Source organism: Astatotilapia calliptera, chromosome 15 (assembly GCF_900246225.1).
Source record: "Astatotilapia calliptera chromosome 15, fAstCal1.2, whole genome shotgun sequence".
Classification (NCBI taxonomy): domain Eukaryota; kingdom Metazoa; phylum Chordata; class Actinopteri; order Cichliformes; family Cichlidae; genus Astatotilapia; species Astatotilapia calliptera.
Genome location: NC_039316.1, coordinates 26,633,804 through 26,659,023, shown reverse-complemented (window position 1 = coordinate 26,659,023; position 25,220 = coordinate 26,633,804). Strand labels below are relative to the sequence as shown.

The window sequence follows — 25,220 nt, the reverse complement described above, 5'->3', positions numbered from 1 at the left end:
TAATTAAACAGCTGCATTTATTCACTCAGTTTACACTAAAAATATGGTTTAATCTGGTACGAAAATACAAACTGGAAAAAGAGTTCGGACTGCTTTGATGGATAGCTTATGATAAGGGTTTTATCCCTGGTTCTATGGACCAAAGATTTAAACAGTGGATTCCTAATGGATTAACAGTGATATGTACACTAATTAAAGATGGGAATGCAATGAACTTCCAGGAGATCAAACAAAAATATGATCTAAGTAATCAAGATCACTACAGATATTTGCAGATTAGGGACTTTTTTAATAAAGAAGTAAAACATAGTGTAAATCTGGATAAAAATTCAATAATCAAAACTAGAGATGGACCGATCCGATATTACGTATCGGTATCGGTCCGATACTGACCTAAATTACTGGATCGGATATCGGAGAAAAATAAAAAATGTAATCCGATCCATTAAATATCACGAAAGCACCTCACAAAACTTGCAACACGCTGTAACTCACCTCAGAACATTAGCACGTCGGAGCAGTATGCATCACGTGATAGAGCGGCTGTGGCATGCGGGACCTGTCGGTGGTCTGGATAGCATGTGGAGCTTCGCTAGCAACCCCGCATTTCATCTCCGACAAAGTTATCCCCGAGAGAAGTAAAGCAAGTGTGTAAGTCCATCTCTGAATGTTTGTAAAGCATTCCTGCGTTAAGCTTAACGAGCGACTGCCTCTCGCTCTCCGGCTGCTACTTCAATCATGAAACTGCTTAATGATCAGCTGATCGGCTTTTCTGTCGCGAGTCCGTGTCTCTTGTTTGCTTTTGGCCCACTTTGCACCAGACAGAGGAAACCAGCGGCTGAACAACAGCAGCACGTTTAAGCTTGATCAGCTGTTAGAATTTATTTATTATTACTTTCTACACCAGGATCTTTTTCTACGTAGCTGACGGCTGGTAACTGTGCAGGGGCGGATCTAGCAAAGTTTAGCCAGGGGGGCCGATAGGGCATTAACAGGGAAAAGAGGGCACAAAGACATACTATTCTTTCTTATTCTCATTTAAAATGTCGAGCTTTTAATTATTTAATATTTATCTGAATCTTACACCCAAAGTTTTAATCTGATGTAAAATGTATAGAAGTCCATTATTGTATATAGTAACTGTTAAGTCTAATATACCCTAGTAAGCTATAGTACTTTTTCCTTTGGGAAGGTACCATCTGTGCAGTCTGCAATTTTGTTGAAGAAAGATGTTGAATCTATTTAATATTTCTTGAAAAATAATTGATTTCTGTGTATTTTTTTCCACACTGCATCAAATTAAGGTTGATTACGTCGATTAAGCATCATGAGGTGGAGCGTGAGGGGTGGTTCCCTATTTTTTATTTATTTATTTTTGTTGTTGCTGGGAGTTGGAACCCTATTAGTTAGGTTGCTTAATATTTATGCTAAGTACTCTTTAAAATACCAGAATAGGGAGGATGGTGTAGGTTTAAGTTTATTAGATTGATCAGTATTGCTGAACTATGAAATATTTTTTTTTGCATACAGGTATAACAGAATAGCTTTAGTGTAGTTGTTGTTTTAAACTTGAGTATGAACTTATACAAAATGCAGCAAGATATTTAAAAAACAGTTTTGTTGATTAAAAAACACTATATCGGATTCATATCGGTATCGGCAGATATCCAAATTTATGATATCGGTATCGGTATCGGACATAAAAAAGTGGTATCGTGCCATCTCTAATCAAAACCATAACTGAAACCTACAATGCAAAAAATTTTAGAATAATCTCAACAATTTACGAGCATATAACGGAGGCAAGAGGGTGTACAATAACATCTGTAAAACTGATGTGGCAGAGAAAGTTGGGAGGGAACACATCCGATGAGGAATGGTCAGAAATCTGGAAAACACAGCAGTCAACAACATCATCACGTGTCTGGAGATTGCATTACTGGAAAAATGTAATAAGATTTTTTATAACACCCAAAATTAGGAACAAACACACTTCATTACCACAACCGTGTTGGAGAAGCTGTAGAGATGTAAATGTGACTCATTCCCATGTGTTCTGGTTCTGCCCCAAGATCGCAAAATTTTGTGAAGATGTCCATTTAGTTATAAGTAAAATTCTGGGTTATACTGTGTCCAAGTCTTGTATATTATTATATCTTGGTGTCATTACGGGAAATGTGTTGAAAGAAAATAGATACATATTGAAAATTATGCTTGCAGCCTGTAAAAAGGCTATCACAAGAAATTGGTACAAGATAGACCCACCATCGCAGGATGAATGGATCAAAATTATAGACGAAATACAAATTATGGAACAACTGACTTACAGAATAAGGACTCAGGAAGATCAATATCATCGAAAGTGGGAGAAATGGACTGATTACATAAACTGGATAAAGACCATCACATTGATAATGAAAAACGATCAAATTGTAGAAACATGGTGACCCAACATGTTCTTTTTTCACTTTTTAAATTAATTTATTAATTTATTTCTTTATTTTATTTAATTTTGTTTTGTTTTGTTGTTACCTCTTATGTCATCTGTGTAATGTTTAAAGAAAAACAATAAAAAGAAAGTAGTAAAAAAAAAAGAAGAGGAGCTTAATAAGTAACACGGTCATTGTTAATACAGTTAAAACAGCAACTACAAAGCAAAACAAGGCAAGTTAGCATGTCAGCTATTAGTTTATTTATTCATTATCATGAAAAAGTAATTAACCATAACAGCTGGAGTCAAATAATCAGCCACACTGCTGGTGACAAATATAAACAAACAACATATATATATGAAAATAAACACAACATATAGACTTTTACTCATGTTAATATTATTAGTAAAGCATTAACACTTTATTGTTGCCCTCGTGGAACATTTGATATGTTTAAGATTTATTAATGATTACTGAATGATTTACAATTTTTGGCAGTTTGTAAAACAGCTTTTAACATTACTTGAACTAAAACCTTTAAATTTTTCTTAGATTCATAAAACTGTAACCATTAATTCACAAACTTCATAGTCTTTAAAAATAGTTAATCTTGAGATAAAATAGCATGTCAACAGAAAAGGGTTTAAAATGCAAAGATGTCCCCACATATTTATGTGCTGATATTAGGGATATTAGTGTGTGTGAATGTGAGCGTGAATGAATAGTGGTATTGTAAAGCGCTTTGAGGGGTCTCAAAAAGCGCTATATAAATGCAATCCATTATTATTATATTAGAGGTTAACAATCAGTGAGTTTGAAGTAAAGTGGTGAGGAGATAATCATGCAAAGCAAAATCACATCACAACATATCAATCCCAGAATATGTGATTCAAAGCAAACAAAAAAGAAACATCATCCACATTCAGCTTTCATACCACCGACTTGTAGTTTCTGCCTCTTCTAAACAGTCAAGCTCTACAGACTTGTTAGTACACAAAGGACTCAGAAACACAGAGGAGTCACTGGACCACAGTCCAAACCCAGGATACAGAGGTTCAGTGAATGTGGTGCTGAAGGTGTGGAGGTGGAACAGAGTGTCAGAAGAGACTCCGTAGAAGGACAGAGTGCCAGCAGGACAGTCCACATACACCCCTACTCTGTGAGAGACTGAGGAGGAGGAGAAGATGGGTGTTTCTCTATTGTTGTGCCAGAATGAGTAACCAAAAGCGTCAGAACACATCAGACTCCAGGACTGATCATTTCCCGCAAATTTGCATTCGGCACTGTTTCCTCTCCTTCTGATGCTTTTGTAACTCACTGATATAAAACTGCCTCCTTTCCACTCAACTTCCCAGTAAGAGCGACCAATCAGCCCATTTTTGCACAGAAGCTGTTTCCACCAGTCAAATCTGTCTGGATGATCAGGATAGGGCTGCTTGTTCTCCACAACGGTCACCTTCATGTTGTTGTCAGACAGTTTGAGTTTTTTATTTATTGAAGTCATGTCCACTTTTAATTCACAGAAATCTGATGGAGAGAGAAACACACAGCAGAGATACAGTTTATCATCTGACACATCTAGTGTCTGTTCTTTCATTATGTTCTGTCATTTTATTTATATAAAACTTAATATCACTGTCATCCCTCGCACATACAAGGTCTTAAATAATCAGGCCCCATATTATCTTAATGACGTTATAATGGATTGGATTTATATAGCGCTTTTCAAGGCACCCAAACCGCTTTACAATGCCACTATTCATTCACTCTCGCATTCACACACTGGTGGAGGCAAGCTACGGTTGTAGCCACAGCTGCCCTGGGGGAGACTGACAGAAGCAAGGCTGCCATATCGTGCCATTGGCCCCTCTGGCCAACAGTAAAGTGTCTTGCCCAGGGACACAATAACCAGGACAGAGAGCCGGCGACCTTCCGGTTACAGATGCGCTTCCTAACCCGGTGAGCCACGGTCGGTTATAGTACCATATCACCCTATTAGAGTACTTCGCTCTCACACTGCAGATTCACTTGTTGTTCCTAGAGTATTTAAAAGTAGGATGGGAGGGAGGGCCTTCAGTTTTCAGGCCCCTCTTCTGTGGAACCAGCTTCCAGTTTGGATTCAGGAGACATACACCTCACCAGCTCAGCGACTAGAGCCTGAACTTCAACAGGTAGCAGCCTCCATTCTACGTGTTTATGTTTTCTAGTATTCTATCAGTAGGCTCAGCGTGTGTGACTACTTTGTGTTCATACATAAATATTAAAAGAAAGCTTGTGTGCTCTCATCAGGATAGGGGTTTGTGTTGGGGTATGGTATTGTAGCTCATAGGTTTATACTATTAACAGGTAATGTGACGAGCATCCGCTTTCTGGGATTTCCTTACCTGGATTAATCCGATTATTAAGTGATGAATCCTACTTCCGGGCCTAAAGTAGTCTGCATTTAATATGGCTTTTGTGTTGTTAACATGTTTAATGCTTTGTATTTTCTTCTATTTAATCTCAAAAAGCTCCTAAAAAAAAGTCAGTGATCACCGTTGACCTCCCTCGGCTTTTATTACCGCTAATCATTTATTTAAGCTCAGTTTTTAAAACCTTACGATGTAACTACAGCACAGCCCATGCATGTATATGAATGACTAACCTCGTATTGTGGATGGATTATCTCAGTTGTTCTCCTGGCTGAAGTTTGGTCCTTTTACAGCATCCTGCCATGCGATTACATTTGTTCCTGACCACTGAGAACACTCAAGTTAACTTTTATCGAGTGGAAAAAAAGTTAGCTTGTTTATATTTTGCTAACATAGCTGTGTCGCTAGCGGTCACGTAGCACATCATTATACACCAGCTAGCCAAACTTCAGTAACCCTACAAACGTCACTGCTGTTTAGTTTTCTGTCTTCATTTATGTTGGAAGTGATAACAGAGCTGTACATTTTAATTTGTTTCCAAACCGCCACAGTCAGGACATGCTATATTGTATTTAGATGGAAGCTAGCGAGCTAACTTCCTGCTGACTTCTAACTCCGTTAAATGTCATAAATTCCGTTTTCATGGATGCCTGGATGTTAAACTCAGTTGTTACACCTGGTAGAGCAGAACGCTGATCATTTCATTAAAGATGAAAGACTTTAGACAGTTTTTCAACTCTCAGTAATGCCACAGTGATCATTTGATATATGGACCTGCAGCAGAGTGTAGGCCCAGACACGGCTAGTGACGTCAGACTGAACGATCGGATGAGCACACATCAACTTATAGCACAGCGATAAAATTTGGATTTTGCTGATTTGTCATCATTTGTCAAACTTACACTTCCTCAAACCAGGTTTTAACCACTGCTGTCCACCATGGTCGAGCCTGGAGAAAGAAACACAGTAACAATGATTTTCTATTCAACATGAGATCTAACTGTTGCACATGAAGCACCAGAGTTTTCCCTGTTCTTCCAAGTTTGACCCAGTTACATTAGGTAGTTATCTTTTATTTGTTCCTTATATCTAATATTTGTAAGTACATTGTTGTTCTAAATCATCTAAGAAAATTATCAGTGTAAGCCAAGACTACTGACAGTGTTCAGTAATGCCTGTACTACTGGAGCACAAAATGGTTTTTTTTAATATGGACAGCAGCTATCCACCAATAATGCTGCTAAAACTGGGATGCTGCTAAAAGAATCCAAGTCCGCCCAGACTGGAATGTGTGCAAACCAGTTAAACCCTCCAATATGTGAAATATTGTCACTGGAAATTAAAATTTGGGTTTGTTCTAGCTAAAATTCAGAAATACCCAAAATGAGCTCTTCTTTATGATGATGCTCTGAGCAAAAACACATTAAATCAGCAAACAATTAGCCAAAATAGTACTAAATGAGTAGCCATGCCCTGTCCATACCTGAGTTTCCAGTGTGGATCCTTGAGTCCCTGCCTCACTTTCAATTTTCCTGGATGATTGTAGCGAAGGTCAAGCACTTTCAAGTGGGAATGATTTGAGCTCAGAGCTGACGTCAGGAAAGTACAACCTTCCTCTGTGATTAGGCAGCCTGACAGGCTGGAAGAAGAAAAATGCCACAAAATGCCACAAAATTCAAGACGTTAAAGGACAATCATACAATTAGAGAATAGAAGAATCAAACAGAACTCAGAACTGTCTGTAACTGTTGAATGACTGCCATCCTGACCTCAGAGTTTCCAGTTTACAATTTGGACTCATCAGACCAGCAGAAAGAAGTTTAACTCCTGAATCTTGCAGGTTGTTGTTACTCAGGTCTAGTTCTTCCAGAATACATGTTTCTGAGCTTAGAACCGAGGACAGAGCTTTGCAGGTTCTCTCTGACAGGTTACAACAACTCAACCTGAAAAACAACTAAAAATGAGCCGCTTTGTTCTATAAAAAGTTGTTGTTTTATTCATAAATCCACTTACAGGGCTTTCTTGGCGACTTTGACCACAGGCAGCAGCCCCAGAAGAGCCTCCTCTGATGCAGAGTATTTCTTCAGGTCAAACACATCCAGATCTTCTTCTGAACAAAGCAAGACAAATACCAGAGCTGACCACTGAGTAGGAAACAGTTTATCTGTGGAGAGACTTCCTGAACTGAGGAGCAGTTGGATCTCCTGCACTAGAGAACGATCATTCAGTTCATTCAGACAGTGGAACAGATTGATCATTTTTTCTGCAGACAGATTCTTTCTGAGCTTCTTCTTGATGTAGTGGACTGTTTCATGATTAGACTGTGAACTACTTCCTGTCTGTGTCAGAAGGACTCGTAGAGTGGTCTGATTGGTCTGCAGTGAAAGACCCAGGAGGAAGCGGAGGAACAAGTCCAGGTGACCATTTGGACTCTGTAAGGCCTTATCCACAGCACTCTGGTGGAGATCTTTCAGTTTAGGTTTGTCTTTAAATACTTTGGACATCTTAGATATTGTTTGCTGTTTCTCCAGTAGATTTACTCCAGAGTTGATGAAGGTCAGATGGACATGAAGAGCAGCCAAAAACTCCTGAACACTCAGATGGATGAAGCAGAACACATTCTCCTGATACAGTCCTCTCTCCTCTTTAAAGATCTGTGTGAACACTCCTGAGTACACTGAGTTTCCTCTGATATTGATGCCACACTCTGTCAGGTCTGATTCATAGAAGATCAGATTTCCTTTCTGCAGCTGATCAAAAGCCAGTTTTCCCAGAGACTTGATCATCTTCTTGCTCTCTGGACTCCAGTATGGATCTGTCTCAGTGCCTCCATTATATTTGATCTTCTTCACTTTGGCCTGGACCAACAGAAAGTAGATGTACATCTCAGTCAGGGTCTTGGGCAGCGGTCCTCCCTCTCTGGTTTTCAGCACATCCTCCAGAACTATAGCGGTGATCCAGCAGAAGACTGGAATGTGGCACATGATGTGGAGGCTTCGAGATATCTTGATGTGGGAGATGATCTTGTTGGCCTGCTTCTTATCTTTGAATCTCTTCCTGAAGTAGTCCTCCTTCTGTGGGTCAGTGAATCCATTGAGCTCTGTCACCATGCCAACATACTCAGGAGGGATCTGATTGACTGCTGCAGGTCGTGTGGTTATCCAGATGTGGGCAGATGGAAGGAGTTTCCCCCTGATGAGGTTTATCAGCAGCACATCTACTGAGGTGTGCTCTGTAACATCAGTCAGAATTGTAGTTTTGTGGAAGTCCAGAGGAAGTTGACACTCATCCAGACCATCAAAGATGAACACAACCTGGAAGTCTTCAAAGCTGCAGATTCCTGCTTCTTTGGTTTCAGTAAAGAAGTGATGAACAAGTTCCACCAAGCTGAACTTTTTCTCTTTCAGCACATTCAGCTCTCTGAAAGTGAATGGAAACATGAACTGAATGTCCTGGTTGGCTTTGTCTTCAGCCCAGTCCAGAGTGAACTTCTGTGTTAAGACTGTTTTCCCAATGCCAGCCACTCCCTTTGTCAGCACTGTTCTGATTGGTTTATCTTTAACAGATGAGGCTTTAAAGATGTCTTCTTGTCTGATTGTAGTTTCTGGTCTGTCTGGTTTCCTGGATGCTGTTTCAATTTGTCTGACCTCATATTCATCACTGACACCTGCAGTCCCTCCATCTGTGATGAAGAGCTCTGTGTAGATCTGATTCAGAAGGGTTGGGTTTCCTGTTTTAGCAATCTCCTCTAACACACACTGGAACTTCTTTTTCAGGTTAGACTTGAGTTCATGTTGGCACCCTGGAGCACAGGTCCCTGAAGGATCACAAAATCATGTTATTTTTACAATAAGTTAATGCGATCAGATAAATGAAAAATAAAGCAATAAAACAGCCTCTCAGGAGGAGTTAAATGGTGCAGATGTTTTGCATCATATTAAAGATGAGCTGAGGTTTGAAATACAAACTTCCAGAACTTCCACATCATGTCAAAGCTAATAAAAGATTCTTACTGCTCTGAAGATGGTCAGCCAGCTTCCTCTGCTTCATTCTCCTCAGGAATTGGAGTGTGATCTTCAGAAATGCTACTCTGCTACTCTTCCTTTGCTCTTCGTCCTCATTCTCCAACATCTCATCATTCTCCCTCAGACTCTCTAAGCATTTTGGGTAATCTGCACTCAAAACTTTCTGGATCTTCCTCAGCTCGGTCTTTACAAAATTGACCATTTTTATCTCCAGTAACTGAAAAAGGAAATAATAAGAACCTATAAGCTGATTGCTAAAACTGTTTAGTGTCCAATTAGCACACGAAATGCATCCTTCCATGTCATTGATACAGCATTAATTGGTCTCACCATGAATATGGCATCCAGGTCTGTTTGATGCTGAACGACAGACTGACCACTGGGAACCTCTGAGCTCTGCTGGGTAACCCTGTGAGAACATTCAGTTTTAGGAAGTGTACAGTAAAGGTGCACTCTGTATTTAATGTGAATGTTGGGTTTATGTTTTATTATTGTCATTTGTGCATAGAAATTTATAATCATTTATGCTTAGAAGTATATAAATGTTTGTAGATTGATAGAGGTTTGATCCTTAGCAGTCTGTAAAGACTCTGTGTGCCTTCCAGAGTGTTCTGGCATGCACACACACACCCTAAGGTCATGAGAGAGGTCATAGCTTCTCTTTCTGATTTATACTATATGAGGACACCTACTCTGTATCTGCTTAAGTATAAGAGCCCTTTGTTTAGGTGGACCACTGCGCTCCTAGCACCAGCTTTGGGGAGTCGTTCACAGGGTCACATCTTGACTATGGGCTCAAATTGTGGCCATAAATATTTTGTACTTGTAAATCAGTTTTGTACTTGTAAATCAGGATTTGTATGTGTAAAAAGAATTTATGTGTGTGTAAAAAAAATTTGTATGTGTAAAAAGAATTTGTGTGTGTAAAAAAGATTTGTATGTGTAAAATGAACTTGTGTGTATGTAAAAAAGATTTGTGTGTGGACTTCGCCAAAAAATACGTGTGAAACTCTGCACTCAAGTTTCAAGTTACAAGTATAAATTCTGACCCCATTTTTCTTCCTTTCAGCTGATTGGCCAATGTCATGTTAATCACAAACTTAACTATCCAATCAGAGAATAGATGGGTTTGGCTGTCGGAGGGGAGCTTTTTTGAACCACAGGTCCTTGAAGGGTAATACAGTTTGAAGCTGGAGGATCTCTATATAAATATCCGATAGAAGCTAGGTCCCCTAACTTTCAGTAGCTGTTGAAAGGATAAATTTGTGGTATATCAGTGGTTAGAAATACCATTATTACTTTAGGATTAGTTTAACACAAAGTCAGGGCTGACCCGGGAGCATTGCTGTGAGTCACAGTGCGCAGCATAAAGCTCCTTTCACATTGGACGCAGCATGTGCTGCTAATGCTAACTGCTAACTAAAAGCCAAGGATCCAGAATTTGTTGTGCTGGCTGCTGAGCTCTGTGGGTTTTTGCGGCATCTGTACTAGATGCACCTGCTCCTTGTCGTTTCTATCTTTGACTTTATGTCCTCTACAAGCGTTTCTGTTTTTTTTGCTGGTTCTTCAAATGTTCAATAAAAACATGTATGCTCATTCATAACGAAGAAAGCTTTGTAACTATCCCCACTAGTGGAGACTGTGTCATTTCCACAACACTGCCCCCCGAGGTCCACAGCACTGTTGAAAAGTCTCTGGAGGTCCCTGTCACTTGGTGTTCGCTCGCTCTGTGGTAGAGTATCACTTCCTGTTCCTGCTCAAACACAGTGGTGTTTCTGAGTAGCTTATTTGCTTAGCGATTTAATTAACAACTTTTAAATACATTCTTCTTTCATAGTATAATCTTCACGTGCTTCCTCCGAAGCACACTTTCTGTGTACTCACTACCTAATTTATAGCCAAAGTATTCACTCACTGTCTCTGTACTGTCTCGCTAGCCTAGCTTAGCTCGTAGCCGACTCATTAGCACCATGGCTACTTCACCTGTCCCTCCTGCACTTTCTTGCTCATTGTGTCAGATGTTTAGTTACTCCTCGGCCTCCTTTAGCAGTAATGATATCTGTAACAAATGTAGCATATTTGCAGCGCTGGAGGCCAGGATTACTGAATTGGAGACTCGGCTTCGCACCCTTCATTCACCCGCAGCTAGCCAGGCCCCTGTAGCTGGTGCAGCCGAAAATAGCGTAGGCCCCGCTAGCTGTTCCCCGGCAGGTCCCAAGCAGCTGGGGAATCAGGGCGGCTGGGTCACGGTGAGGAGGAAGCATAGTCCTAAACAGAAGCCCCAGGTACACCACCAACCCGTTCATGTGTCTAACCGTTTTTCCCCACTCGGCGACACACCCGCCGGGGGTCAAACTCTGGTAATTGGCGATTCTGTTCTCAGACATGTGAAGCTAGAGACACCGGCAACCATAGTCAATTGTCTTCCAGGGGCCAGAGCAGGCGACATTGAAGGAAATTTAAAACTGCTGGCTAAGGGTAAACGTAAATTCAGTAAAATCATAATTCACGTCGGCAGTAATGACACCCGGTTACGCCAATCGGAGGTCACTAAAATCAATATTGAATCGGTGTGCAACTTTGCCAAAACAATGTCGGACTCTGTAGTTTTCTCTGGTCCCCTCCCCAATCAGACCAGGAGTGACATGTTTAGCCGCATGTTCTCCTTAAATTGCTGGCTGTCTGAGTGGTGTCCCAGAAACGATGTGGGCTTCATAGATAATTGGCAAACCTTCTGGAGGAAACCTGGTCTTGTTAGGAGAGATGGCATCCATCCCACTTTGGATGGAGCAGCTCTCATTTCTAGAAATATGGACAAATTTATTAAACCCCCCAAAATATGACTATCCAGAGTTGGGACCAGGAAGCAGAGTTGCAGTCTTACACGCTTCTCTGCAGCTTCTCTCCTCCTGCTACCCCCCCAAAAACCCATCTCCATAGAGACTGTGTCAGCTTCCAAAAAGACAAAAAACAAACTAAAAACCAGCAACAAACAACTTAAACATAAACAATCACAAAGAAAGAACAATACAGTATCCACATCTGAACCAAAGAGTAAAACAGTGAAATGTGGATTATTAAATATTAGGTCTCTCTCCTCCAAGTCTCTGTTAGTACATGACTTAATAATTGATCAACAAATTGATTTACTCTGCCTTACAGAAACCTGGTTGCAGCAGGATGATTATGTTAGTTTAAATGAATCAACACCCCCGAGCCATTCTAACTACCAGAAATCTCGAAGCACAGGCCGAGGGGGCGGTGTGGCAGCAATTTTTCACACCAGCCTATTAATTAATGAAAGACCAAGACAGACTTTTAATTCATTTGAAAGCCTGATGCTTAACATTGTCCACCCCAGCTGTGAAACTCAGAAACCAGTCTTACTTGTTATCATCTATCGTCCACCTGGGCCTTACACAGAGTTTCTGTCTGATTTCTCAGACTTTATATCTAATTTAGTTCTGAGCTCAGATAAAATAATTATTGTGGGTGATTTTAACATCCATGTAGATGCTAAAAATGACAGCCTCAACATGGCATTTAATCTGTTATTAGACTCAATTGGTTTCTCTCAAAATGTAAAAGAACCCACCCACCACTTTAATCACACTCTAGATCTTGTTCTAACATATGGCATCGAACCTGAACATTTAACAGTGTTTCCTGAAAACCCTCTCCTGTCTGATCATTTCCTGATAACATTTACTTTTACAATAACTGATTACACAGCGGTGAAGAGTAGACTTTATCAAAGTAGATGTCTTTCTGAAAGCACTGTAACTAAGTTTAAGAATATAATCCACCCACTGTTATCATCTCCAATGCCCTGTACCAACACAGAGCAAAGCAGCTATCTGAACGCTACCCCAACAGAGGTCGATTATCTTGTTAATAATTTCACCTCCTCACTACGTACGACTCTGGATACTGTAGCTCCTGTGAAAACTAAGGCCTCAAATCAGAAGTACCTGACTCCGTGGTATAATTCTGAAACACGTACCCTAAAGCAGATGACTCGTAATCTGGAGAGGAAATGGCGTGTCACAAATCTAGAGGATCATCATTTAGCCTGGAGAAATAGTTTGCTGCTTTATAAGAAAGCCCTCCGCAAAGCCAGAACATCTTACTATTCATCACTGATTGAAGAAAATAAGAACAACCCTAGGTTTCTCTTCAGCACTGTAGCCAGGCTGACAAAAAGTCAGAGCTCTTTTGAGCCAACCATCCCTTTAACGTTAACTAGTAATGACTTCATGAACTTCTTCACAAATAAAATTTTTATCATTAGAGAAAAAATTACCAATAATCATCCCACAGATGTAATATTATCTACAGCTACTCTTAGTACCATTGATATTAAGTTAGACTCTTTTTCTCCAATTGATCTTTCTGAGTTAACTTCAATAATTACTTCCTCCAAACCATCAACGTGTCTTTTAGACCCCATTCCTACAAAACTGCTCAAAGAAGTCCTGCCATTAATTAATTCTTCAATCTTAAATATGATCAACCTATCTCTAATAATCAGCTATGTACCACAGGCCTTCAAGCTGGCTGTAGTTAAACCTTTACTCAAAAAGCCATCTCTAGACCCAGCAGTCTTAGCTAATTATAGGCCAATCTCCAACCTTCCTTTCATATCAAAAATCCTTGAAAGAGTAGTTGTCAAACAGCTAACAGATCATCTGCAGAGGAATGGTTTATTTGAAGAGTTTCAGTCAGGTTTCAGAGCTCAGCACAGCACAGAAACAGCTTTAGTGAAGGTTACAAATGATCTTCTTATGGCCTCTGACAGTGGACTCATCTCTGTGCTTGTCCTGCTAGACCTCAGTGCAGCGTTCGATACTGTTGATCATAATATCCTATTAGAGCGATTAGAACATGCTGTAGGTATTACAGGTACTGCACTGCAGTGGTTTGTATCATATCTATCTAATAGACTCCAATTCGTGCATGTAAATGGAGAGTCCTCTTCACACACTGAGGTTAATTATGGAGTTCCACAGGGTTCAGTGCTAGGACCAATTCTGTTTACATTATACATGCTTCCCTTAGGCAGCATCATTAGAAGACATAGCATACATTTTCACTGCTATGCAGATGACACCCAGCTCTATCTGTCCATGAAGCCAGATAACACACACCAATTAGTTAAACTGCAGGAATGTCTTAAAGACATAAAGACCTGGATGGCCGCTAACTTTCTGCTTCTTAATTCAGATAAAACTGAGGTTATTGTACTCGGCCCTGAAAATCTTAGAAATATGGTATCTAATCAGATTCTTACTCTGGATGGCATTACCTTGGCCTCCAGTAACGCGGTGAGGAACCTTGGAGTCATTTTTGACCAGGACATGTCCTTCAACGCACATATTAAACAAATATGTAAGACTGCTTTCTTCCATTTGCGCAACATCTCTAAAATTAGAAATATCCTGTCTCAGAGTGACGCTGAAAAACTAGTTCATGCATTTATTACTTCCAGGCTGGACTACTGTAATTCATTATTATCAGGATGTCCAAAAAACTCACTGAAAAGCCTTCAGCTAATCCAAAATGCTGCAGCAAGAGTCCTGACAGGGACTAGAAAGAGAGAGCATATTTCTCCTGTTTTGGCTTCCCTTCATTGGCTTCCTGTTAAATCCAGAATTGAATTCAAAATCCTGCTCCTCACATACAAGGTCTTAAATAATCAGGCCCCATCTTATCTTAATGACCTTGTAGTACCATATCACCCTATTAGAGCGCTCCGCTCTCGCTCTGCAGGCCTACTTGTTGTTCCTAGAGTATTTAAAAGTAGAATGGGAGGGAGAGCCTTCAGTTTTCAGGCCCCTCTTCTGTGGAACCAGCTTCCAGTCTGGATTCGGGAGACAGACACTATCTCTACTTTTAAGATTAGGCTTAAAACTTTCCTTTTTTCTAAAGCATATAGTTAGGGCTGGACCAGGTGACCCTGAATCCTCCCTTTGTTATGCTGCAATAGATGTAGGCTGCCGGGGGATTCCCATGATGCATTGAGTTTTTCCTTTCCAGTCACCTTTCTCACTCACTATGTATTAATAGACCTCTCTGCATTGAATCATATCTGTTATTAACCTCTGTCTCTCTTCCACAGCATGTCTTTTATGAAGCGCCTTGAGGCGACTTTTGTTGTGATTTGGCGCTATATAAATAAAATTGAATTGAATTGAATTGAATTGAATTATTAAGCACATAAATCTGTGACACAAAAATCACAAAACTCGGACCACCACAGACTGTTTCCCTTCCTGATGATGAAGGAAAACGCTGGGCTGGCATGTAAAAGGGCATTTATTTCCTTCAAGGACCTGAAGCTCCATAAAGCACCCCTCCAATAGCCAAACCCATCTGTTCTCTGATTGGATAGTTAAATTTGTGATTGACATGACATTGGCCAATCAGCTGAAAGGAAGAAAAATAGGGTCAAAATTCATACTTGTAACTTGAAACTTGAGTGCAGAGTTTCACACGTATTTTTTGGCGAAGTCCACACACAAATCTTTTTTACATACATACAAATTCTTTTTACACATACAAATCCTGACTTACAAGTACAAAATATTTATGACCACAATTTGAGCCCATACTTGACCCCCCCTCACACACACACGCGCATGCCTATACATACACACAGACATGGTACTCGTTGTTCACATGTATGCCTGTGTAAAACTTCATATGTTAATGAACTTATGCATAGTCATGTAACTGTAATAAAGAGCAGTGTTACGAGGGGGCAGACGAGAGCAACTGGGTCAAGCGAAGGAACGACGCTCGTCACAGTTCTCTCCCTCGTGCATGAGTAAGACAAAGAACTTTGGTGAGTTGCGTCTTGCTTTTGCTGTTGTAGTAGAATTGTCTCGTTCCAGCAGTAGGTCTGTGCTAGACAGACCCAACAGTGAATATCATGGCTGTATGTGATTATGCTGAAGAACAACGTTTGCATGCTGTTTGCTCCTCCAGGTGGCATCACTGTGGGCAGGTGACCAACTGCCCTTGTTTTCACCTACTTCTGATCCAAACTCTGATCACAGACGCTGAGAGCAGTGATACATCCATGGAGCTGGATGTGAACAGGCTGTGTCAGAAAGTCTCCTTATATTTCAGCTGCATTGTTATAACAGTAGTGGTAATTAATACATCAATAAATTTTCCTAAGGGCATTTTTCCATAAGTGCCTGGGAGTAGCGTTTTCCAGCAGTGAGCTTTCCTGTGCAAACGTGAGTCAGACCGTTTTGGGTCCCTAGGTTGACCAGTGTAAGTTTTTTTTTTTTTTTAAATTTGCCCCTGCAAAAAAAATAACGATCAATCAAAATGAATGTTGGTGCCAATCTTTGGACCATCTAAAGGCCTAATTATAATAACAATCAAATATTACTTAAGTCTTTTGTTTTTTTCGGCTAAAAAAATGGTGCGCTCATGTAAAGAAACTGGGATTTAAAGGGTTAAAACCCCCGAAATATAATTAAAACTTGATATGAATATTTTAGGCAGAAGTAGTTTTAAAAGACTGACTCATTTAAAGTGGAAAAAAATATTAATATATAACATTTTTATCGCACTTTTTGGGGCAGGACCATTTTGGGTCCCTTGGGTGACCAGTGTAAGTTTTTTAAATGATGACACAAGGGAGGGTTTTACATTAGGAGTAGCACATTATAGGTTAGGACAACAGAACAAAAACAAGACAACAGAACAACAAAAATACAGAGGCAGGTACATGATATGGAGTGTGTTTGGAGATTTGATTGATATTGGTAGACGCATGTAACTTACCACCGTAGCCTTTGATACTGGTCGGATTTGTGTATAGCAGTTAGATTATTTGGCCACTAGAGGGCTCTGTTGAACACCTAATTGCTGATCTTTACTAATTTTGAGATATTAGGCCTTTTCTGTTGTTTTGGATATGCAGATATTCCTGCTTTCTACCTGTTTAAAATGGCACTGTGAGATTTTCCTAAGCCAGAGCATTTATTTAATCATTTATGTTGTAATTCATTATTGGTGTGTGATGTTGAAAAGCAATGATTGTTATTCTCCCTGTTTTCTTGTTATTTAAAACCACACACATACGCACTCCCATACTCTCATTGAGTATACCAATTGGTGTACTACTGGCCTGCTGTTAATGTTCATTAAAGTATCTGGAAAGCACTCCCTGAGCCCACTCTCTGACTGGTCCCTCAGTCTTTGTCCTGAGGGAGCTATCACATCAGCATCTCAGAGATAACTCTCTAACAGGCTGTCTGTGACATGTTGTTTGGTAAACTGAGTAGCTTATGTCATTTCTGTGGAGGTGAGGTAGCTATATACATTGTTGTAATTTTTTTTTAACTTGAACTTTAATTGTTCTAGTTATACAGCATAAAGAGGACATAGTGTATTACACACTCACAAGGTAACTCACATTTCTCCAGATGATGCTTGGCCATTAAAAGCCAAAGCTGAGTGCACAGACATTGAGCTGGTTACAGGAGAGACTGCTGTTTGCTGCTGGAGCCTGACAGAAACAAAACCAGAATCAGACTGTAGATATTTGTCACACATCCTGAGTTTTGTGGCATTTTGTATGTTTTAGTTGTTGAGTATTTTTGTTCCAGCAAAAAAAAAGCTGTGTCTTTTCAGTACAACTCTCAACTCTTCAATCTCTGGCTGTGTGTGGGTCTACCTGGCACACAGCCAGAGATGACAACTGACATTTCAAAATAAATCATTACATCAAGTAGAAACTTGAAGAGTAGGTACTTAGGTTTAAAAGATACTTGTAAATCTAGGTTAATTCAGACAGTTGGTAGTTATTAGTTCAGTATTTTGTGTAAGCTCATCTAAAGGGAGGACCCGGATTTGCAGCCGTGCAGCTGCAGTGTAGCCTGTCATTCAGCCTGTGTACTGAAGGACCTGTTCTGTCCAGTCAACATACACTGTTAGATCGGCATACACTTTGATTTTATGAGCTGTATGAAACCCTGACTTGTCGTCTCTACGCTGAGATGACGGAGCGCCCCGGCTGTCAGACTTTAGTCTTTCCAGTATGTAATCCTCTCTTCTCACTTGCTTCCCAGTTACCCAGTTCAGTTCAAAATTGGTCAATTACCTGTGCCTCCTCTGCAATCAGCTCAACACTGTGGAAACAAAGACCTGGCTGCCCACCTTCAGCTCCTCCAACATGATCATCATCCACTCTAGCAAGTAAGGCCTCAGAGAGCTTTAACTGTCTGCCTTCACAAATCATCATAATCAGCTGGACAGTCCTAATAATCTGATTCTTTCCTCCTGAGTTTGCCTAATGGAAAAGACCCTGGTTCTACAGGGTTAGGGTTCAATTGAAATATATTTACACAGCGCCAAATCACAACAACACCTACCTCAAAGGACAAAGGCAGGACAAAGACATGCTGTGGAAGAGAGCCAGAGATTAATAATAGCTAATGATTAATTATTGTCAATGAGCTAATGCTTTGTCAGAATAAACTCTTATCTGTGGTCTGAGTACGATCTTTGGGTCACTGACAAACTTACTCTGTTTCAGACCAAGGCAAAGAGTGTCCACTCATGAGGGACACACCCCTGGGTCCAGGTCCAGGTTTTGTTTCTGGTCCAGGTTCAGGTCCAGCTTCTGTTTCTGTTTCTGGTTCAGGATATTTAGATCTGTTCTGTTGCTGTGTACTTTAATACACACACACACACGCATGTGCGCGCGCACGCACACACACACACACACACACACACACACACACACACACACACACACACACACACACACACACACACACACACACACACACACACACACACACACACACAGCTTTGAGTCCGGATAATGATGGAGCAGTGATGTGAGTACTGAGTTGTGACCTGGAGAAGCTTTTGCCACTGTGGCCCCTAGACTGTGGAACTCTCTCCCCCAAACCTTAAGAACTCTGGACTCAGTAGCTGTTTTTAAAAAACAACTCAAAACTCACCTTTTAAAAAAGCTTTTGGTTAATTTTTGCCTGTTTTATATTGTCTGTTTTACTTTTTTATGACTTTTTATCTTATGTGGAGCACTTTGTGACTCTGTCTAGAAAGGTGCTATATAAATAAAATTTTATATTTTATATTATTATTTTCCAGGTCGTTTCCAGGACATGTGGAACAAAAAGGCCTTCAGTGCATCCAAGTCTGTTATAAGACAACTCAACTCTGAGAATTTATTCTTAGAAAATAAGTTTAAGCTGCTCTAAAGTGTCAAACCAGTTCAGACATTCCCGGCATTTTTCACCACTGACTCAAACTCAGACTACAGTCCACAACAACCACCACCAAAATACACACCCCTGATTCTGAAATCAGTGTTCTCAGATTCAGATTCTTCACTGGATTAATACTGACGAGCCCACACAGCCAGTCAGCATTAGGAAGCACTCGTGCCGTACAGTGAGAGTGATCCACAGACGTGTTCACATTTCTCTGGAAGGATTCTCACCTGCTGAACTCACCTCAGGTCAGCTTCCAGGCACTTCACAGCTTCCTGTGTGGACAAAACATCAGGGGAGAAGCAGCTGCTTGTTCTCCTCGTCAGTCCTGGAGTCTGTGAGTGTTTGATCTTAACACAGTGTCACATGCTCATAACCTCAGAGAGACATCAGATGTCAAAACCAGTCTAACCTGTGAGGAAAGACCCGGTCAGTGTCAGAGAGCACACACATCAGATGATGTAAGTCAGTGGTCTCTCCAGCAGATGGAGCTAACTGATGATCTGATGAGTTTTGATGGAGCAGCAGCAGTTTGGATTCACAAGTAGAAATATTCTGCGGAAATAGCCAGTCAGCATCAGAGTAAAGTGACAGGTAGTCAGAGAGGGTGAGGACCACAGTCAACATTTCCTCTTCTTTACTTTCTCCAGTGTATGCTCCAGTGAGCATCTAGACTGGATTAAATACATTTTAGACATGAAGTTGAAAGATGTCATGGACTAACTCACCACTAGAGGTCTCTCTGTCTCCCTGTATGACTAACATGATGAGGGCCTCTAAAGTGTGAACCTCGCCCTGTGACAGACTGTCCAAGACAGTCATAGCAGAAAAACGTTATATTTTTTACTGTAACAATCACAAACTACACACTCCAAACACGCTAAATGTCACAAATCTCTCACATCTCAGAACTCGCTCTCTCTCTTTTTTCTGCTCTCTTTCTTTCTCTCTTTCTTTCTCTCTCACACACTCCTAAAACTTCCCCCTCTTCCTAAACAACCAAATGTCATGTTGCCATATCATTTTTTGATTGGTCGACGTGGTACATATTTCCACCAACACAAAAGGGGTATTTTTTGTTTTGTTTTTTTTAATTTTTTGGTCATGAGCAGAGAGTGCTTGCTTGCTCTGTCCTTAGACAGTAAACGTGACGAAAGTATTCAGGAAAAAACACACGTATATATTGTTTATCATTGTTTATCTGGTTTTACGTGGCCTATCAACACAATTTAAAAGCTGGTATATAGCACCTTGTTGCTTTGTCATCTTGAAGTGGCAATCGTGGCTCAAGAGTTGGCCTTGTAATCGGAAGGTTGCTGGTTCAAGCCCCGGCTTGGACAGTCTCGGTCGTTGTGTCCTTGGGCGAGACACTTCCCTCGTTGCCTACTGGTGGTGGTCAGAGGGCCCGGTGGCGCCAGTGTCCGGCAGCCTCGCCTCTGTCAGTGCTCCCCAGGGTGGCTGTGGCTACAATGCAGCTTGCCATCACCAGTGTGTGAATGTGTGCGTGAATGGGTGGATGACCGGATGTGTAAAGCGCTTTGGGGACCTTAGGGACTAATAAAGCACTATATAAATACAGGCCATTTACCATGTGATTGGTTTACCACGACTACTTTATTCTTCCTCAGCCAAACAGCAGCACTCATGTGATTGTTTTGCCCCCTAGCTCCAGGTGTTGTGCGCGCAGCTACTTAAAGCTGTAGCGCTCAGATTACTTACGTAGACAGCTAATTCCGTACAACTGATATAACGTGCGGTAAGCTGAACACAGCTTCAACCGTCTGTTTGTTGAAAAATAGTAACGCAACGGCACCACATTTTTTTGTTAGTGGCGGTAACGGCGTTGTAGCGATAGAAATAGTAATTAGTTAGGTTACTGAAAAAAGTAACACCATTAGTAACGCCATTACTTATAACGCCATTACTCCCATCATTGGGAGGGACGTTTCCTGCCGGATACACAATGGAAGAGTGGCAGAAGTGACAATTTGTGTGCCAGGCAGGACTGTCAATTGAGGACATATAAGATTTATACCTACAGGCAGTGGCGGTCCTAGCCTGTTTGGCGCCCTGGGTGAACACTCCCTGTGGAGCTCCTGATGGCTTTGAACTTTTCTTGTCCATCTTCCATTGGTTTTCATTTTGCACTCCAGTATGAACACCCATCCCCTAACGCGAGGTTGACCACAACATAACCTAATAAGCCTACACCTTAGTTCACAGATATGCATTGTCTAGGGTTTATTTCTGGGATTTCGCACAACCCAGGATTCAAATCATGACTACATAATGGATTTGGATTTACAACATTATGAATGAAATGTTCAAGTTCAAGTTCAAATTTTATTCGCCACATGCAGTGGCAGGTTGCCCTGCAGTGGAATGAAATGTGCTCTATTTGGAAGCAGCCACCCCCCCCCCCCCCGCCCCCCTCGTCTTTCAACAGGTTGTGTGTGAGACTTTAAATCATCAAACTGTAAAATCTAAATTTTAAATTGTTATTGATCCCTTGTGTATATTTTTTTCTTACTCTTCTTATATTTATTGTTTGTTTACTTGCATTGCTGTAACTGGAGCCCTGTCGTCTTGTCTCTCTATATACTGTACTGTATGTAGCGGAGATGACAATAAAGTGCAGGTGCACCAAGGGCTCTCGCGCTCACTTTTCGCATACAGAATTTAGAAAAAACATCAGTGCAAATTTTAAGTCTGTATCATTATGTCTGGTGTTTTCGTGTTTGTTGGCTTGTTTTTATTTTCTTTTATTTTGTGAGTTGGTTATTAAATGCTGCTCCAGCCAGCCAGAAAATCACCCGCAACCCCGCCCTCTCCTCCCTGTGCCGCAAGCAGCAGGCACACCTCGCAAACGAGGGCGCCCTTACTCCCTGCAAATGCGCGATAGACATTCCCAAAATGTGCTGGCTGACGTCGGGGCAGGTTGAGTACGAGCAAATTATTATTATTTTTTGCCAATGCCCGTGATGCCGCCCCCCACCAGTCCAAGTCCAAGTCCAAGTTCAACTTTATTGTCACTTCAACCATATACAGTTCAAAAATACACAGTGAGGCGAAACAATGTTCCTCCAGGAACCAAGGTGCTACAAGACAAGTTAGTGCAAAAAAAATAATAATATATAATATATCTAGTAATAATATTGTGCAAAAGAGCATTTACAGGTTGGTGTGTGCGATGGTTTGGTGGTGTAGGTCAGTGTGTTTGCCGCCCCGGGCAACCGCCCGTGTCGCCCATATCAAAAACCGCTACTTCCTACAGGACTGTTTAATTTTGCTAAACCGGGTGAATGAAAACTCTCTCAGTTGAACACAGGAAACATATGCACATGCACACACACACACACACACATATACAGACACTGACATACATTCCCCTCAAACTCCTACCAGGAGCTCAGTCCGAGTAGAGTTGTCTTCTCCTCCACCACCTACTGTGCTGTACATTGTTTTTCTTTACGGTACCTGTTCTGACCTGTCTCCCTGATGTGATGTTTGTGTAACATATGTATGGTCAGAAGAGGTCCAGTTTCGCTGCAGGCAACTGCAAGTGACAAATAAAGCTTCATCGTCATCATAAGCTAGCTGGCATTAGCTCATAGCTTAGTTCTCACTAAAATGGCAGCAGCCAAATGCTAACCCTGAGGCTTTTAAATGCATAATCTACACCTGCGTGCTGGCTTCAGTGTGCAGGTGTGACCATATAGCAGTGACTTCGTTTACCTCCACTACCTGTGACGTGCTGACTGGATTATGTTGGTGTAAATCTTGTGAATAAATAAATTAAGCCGAGCAGAATGAGACATCGGAACTTTAATTGATCTGGAAACGATGACACAGCATCAGCCAGCATGAAGCATCCACCGAATGGCTGCTGTTTCATAAAAAGTGCTTGAAGCTGGAACTTGAAGCCCTACGCTCACAGTAAGAACACTTTACTGACAGACTGGTTCCTCAAAATCTGCATCCTGGATGGAGACGTTCCCTGACACATCAAAGTTCAGGTTGTTCCAGTTGAGGAGGTTTCCCGGAGAGAAGGAGCCCTGATTCATGTAGGACCTGAGGTCGCACGCAGACACCACCCGGTCCCACATGTGCAGGTCGGTAATGTCACCTTCAAACGAGTCATTCCTGTCGAACCCACCTCCGTACGCATCCTGCTCCTGACCGACAATGATGCTCAGATCACCATTGACCAGATAGTTCTGTCCCACCAACTTCTGTGAGGTTCGAAGTCCGTTCAGCCACAGCTGGGTCAGCCCGGTCCGAGAGTCCCAGGTCCAACAGACCGAGTTCCAGTCCATCCTGTTGGTGGGTAGCTTTGTGAAGATGTAGGTGTCGTCGCCCGCGTGGACCTTGTAGGACCCCTCAGCGTCTTTATTTAGCATCAGAGCATTTGAGTGGTCTCGGGTGGCCAAAGAGAAGAGTCCCTGCATCCGGTTCAGCTGGGAGAAGAAGCGAAGGCATACAGTCATGACAGTGATCAAGCGGGTGTTAGCACGAAGAGCAACGCGGGGCTGGTTTATGCCTTTGGGGTCGCTGGGAAATGTGAACTGTTTCCCCGACAGATCTGCAGGAAAAAAGACAAGGAGACAGGATGACCTCACAGAGCTCCTGGTTATCTAGAGCAGCTCTGTGATGAAAAAACTTGTGAGCCTTACCACTAAAATAAACGTAAAACAGCAGCAACAACAACAGCATAAATACATGAAAACAGTTCAGTGGGGAAAAAAAACAGCTCCACAAGCTGACACAAACAAAAGAATTCAAAAGAAACGAGAGAGTGGAATAAACTCAACAAGCAGAAGCTGTGAACTAATCAGATGTCTCTTAGAGCTGAAATCAGTCTGAACTCAGATCAGTGAAACTGAGACATGTTTTAAAGATCACGATCGAGGAGCATGATTTAATGATGTCACTCACGGTCATTTGGCCGTTTCTTACCTTGAACCTCACTCCTTCCGACAGTCCAGAGAAGGATGAAGAGCAGCATCGATGATGACTCCATGATGATGATGATGAGAAACAAGAGGTGTCTCAGTGTCTTTTACACCTGCTTAGAAAATAAAAGGCTCGTTTAAATGATGCAGTTACTGTTTTTACAGAGATATCACTGCTTCTCTGACAGCTGAAGAGTCGGTGCTTTATCCAATAACAAGGCGTAATTAACAATAACACACTGAATACTGCAGCAATGGTGTTTCTCTTTGTCCTTGTCTCCTTTGAACAAAAACAGTCTGACAGGAGAAATGATGATTCTCATTCTTATTCCTGTGTGGTTGTTTTGTTTCCAACCAACTAACCTTGTTTCATCTTCCAATCACAGCCAACCATACAAGTCTCCCATACTCAGCAACTTTTTCACTTTTTCTGGAGAAAGCAGAAGGGTGAGACTTCCTGTTTTTGTGATTTCTAAATGTTGGACTACTTTCCTGAAATGTTTGAGGAGTCAGCAGTTTTTGTGTTGTTTCTTCATATCTGTGCAGCACAATACAGGATGTTACAGGCCGATACTTTAAAGACAACCTCACAAACACATGAGCTGTTGCTCAGGAGGAAGAGCAGGCTGTCTATTGTGAGATTATTCTGTTATTATATGTTATCTTATATCTGTAATTGAAGTAGTTGAATTAGGATACTGCTGTAGGTCATATTATACTTCTTAGTATAGAGTGTGTGATCAGTATGTAGTTTTAGTTTGCATTATACTTCTGACTTAAAAGAGTGTGAAAAATCATTAGATCTATTGGATTGACCTGTATTATTCGACACTGTTGAATGTGTTACACTGTTTTCTTGACATTTCATACTGCTGAATCATGAAGAGAATTTTGTGTGCAGAGGACCTTGTACCGATAATAGAAGAGACAGACCACATTCCATACCCCCACCTTTACAGAGAGCAGAAAAATCAGGAGCCGAGGTCATAACTTAGGCGCCGTGTGAGAGAAAGAATGTGAATGTTTAGGCTTTTACGACTAGGTGGGGGCCACTAGAGGCTATAAGGAGCTGAGTAACCCGTCACCATTTTGAGATTTGCTGTGACCCTCTTCATGCATCTCTCCCCATCATGATGGC

General features: G+C 41.2%; 2 protein-coding genes across 5 annotated transcripts; both read right to left on the bottom strand.

Annotated features, from left to right (window-relative positions):
• Window positions 1-3,181: 3,181 nt before the first annotated feature.
• On the bottom strand, window positions 3,182-19,453 carry LOC113037471 (NLR family CARD domain-containing protein 3-like). The gene is made up of 11 exons (XM_026194587.1): window positions 19,374-19,453; window positions 18,415-18,561; window positions 18,261-18,290; window positions 17,303-17,395; window positions 9,199-9,277; window positions 8,857-9,085; window positions 6,857-8,660; window positions 6,613-6,786; window positions 6,327-6,482; window positions 5,746-5,792; window positions 3,182-3,959 (listed from the first exon to the last, which is right to left on the bottom strand). Exons 2-11 carry the CDS (start codon window positions 18,447-18,449, stop codon window positions 3,355-3,357), a joined length of 3,252 nt encoding a protein of 1,083 aa, XP_026050372.1. The 5' UTR covers window positions 18,450-18,561; window positions 19,374-19,453; the 3' UTR covers window positions 3,182-3,354.
• A 3,482-nt stretch (window positions 19,454-22,935) lies between these two features.
• LOC113037489 (C-reactive protein-like) lies at window positions 22,936-24,480 on the bottom strand. 4 transcript variants are annotated; one of them, XM_026194630.1, is made up of 3 exons: window positions 24,446-24,480; window positions 24,087-24,198; window positions 22,936-23,712 (listed from the first exon to the last, which is right to left on the bottom strand). In XM_026194630.1, the coding sequence occupies exons 2-3, from the start codon at window positions 24,148-24,150 to the stop codon at window positions 23,078-23,080; spliced, it is 699 nt and encodes a 232-aa protein (XP_026050415.1). In that variant the 5' UTR covers window positions 24,151-24,198; window positions 24,446-24,480; the 3' UTR covers window positions 22,936-23,077. The 4 variants fall into 4 exon arrangements, with proteins under 4 accessions (XP_026050415.1, XP_026050416.1, XP_026050417.1 ...); XM_026194631.1 differs by having other exon boundaries at window positions 24,087-24,195; window positions 24,446-24,473; XM_026194632.1 differs by lacking the exon at window positions 24,446-24,480 and adding an exon at window positions 24,323-24,417.
• Window positions 24,481-25,220: the final 740 nt, after the last annotated feature.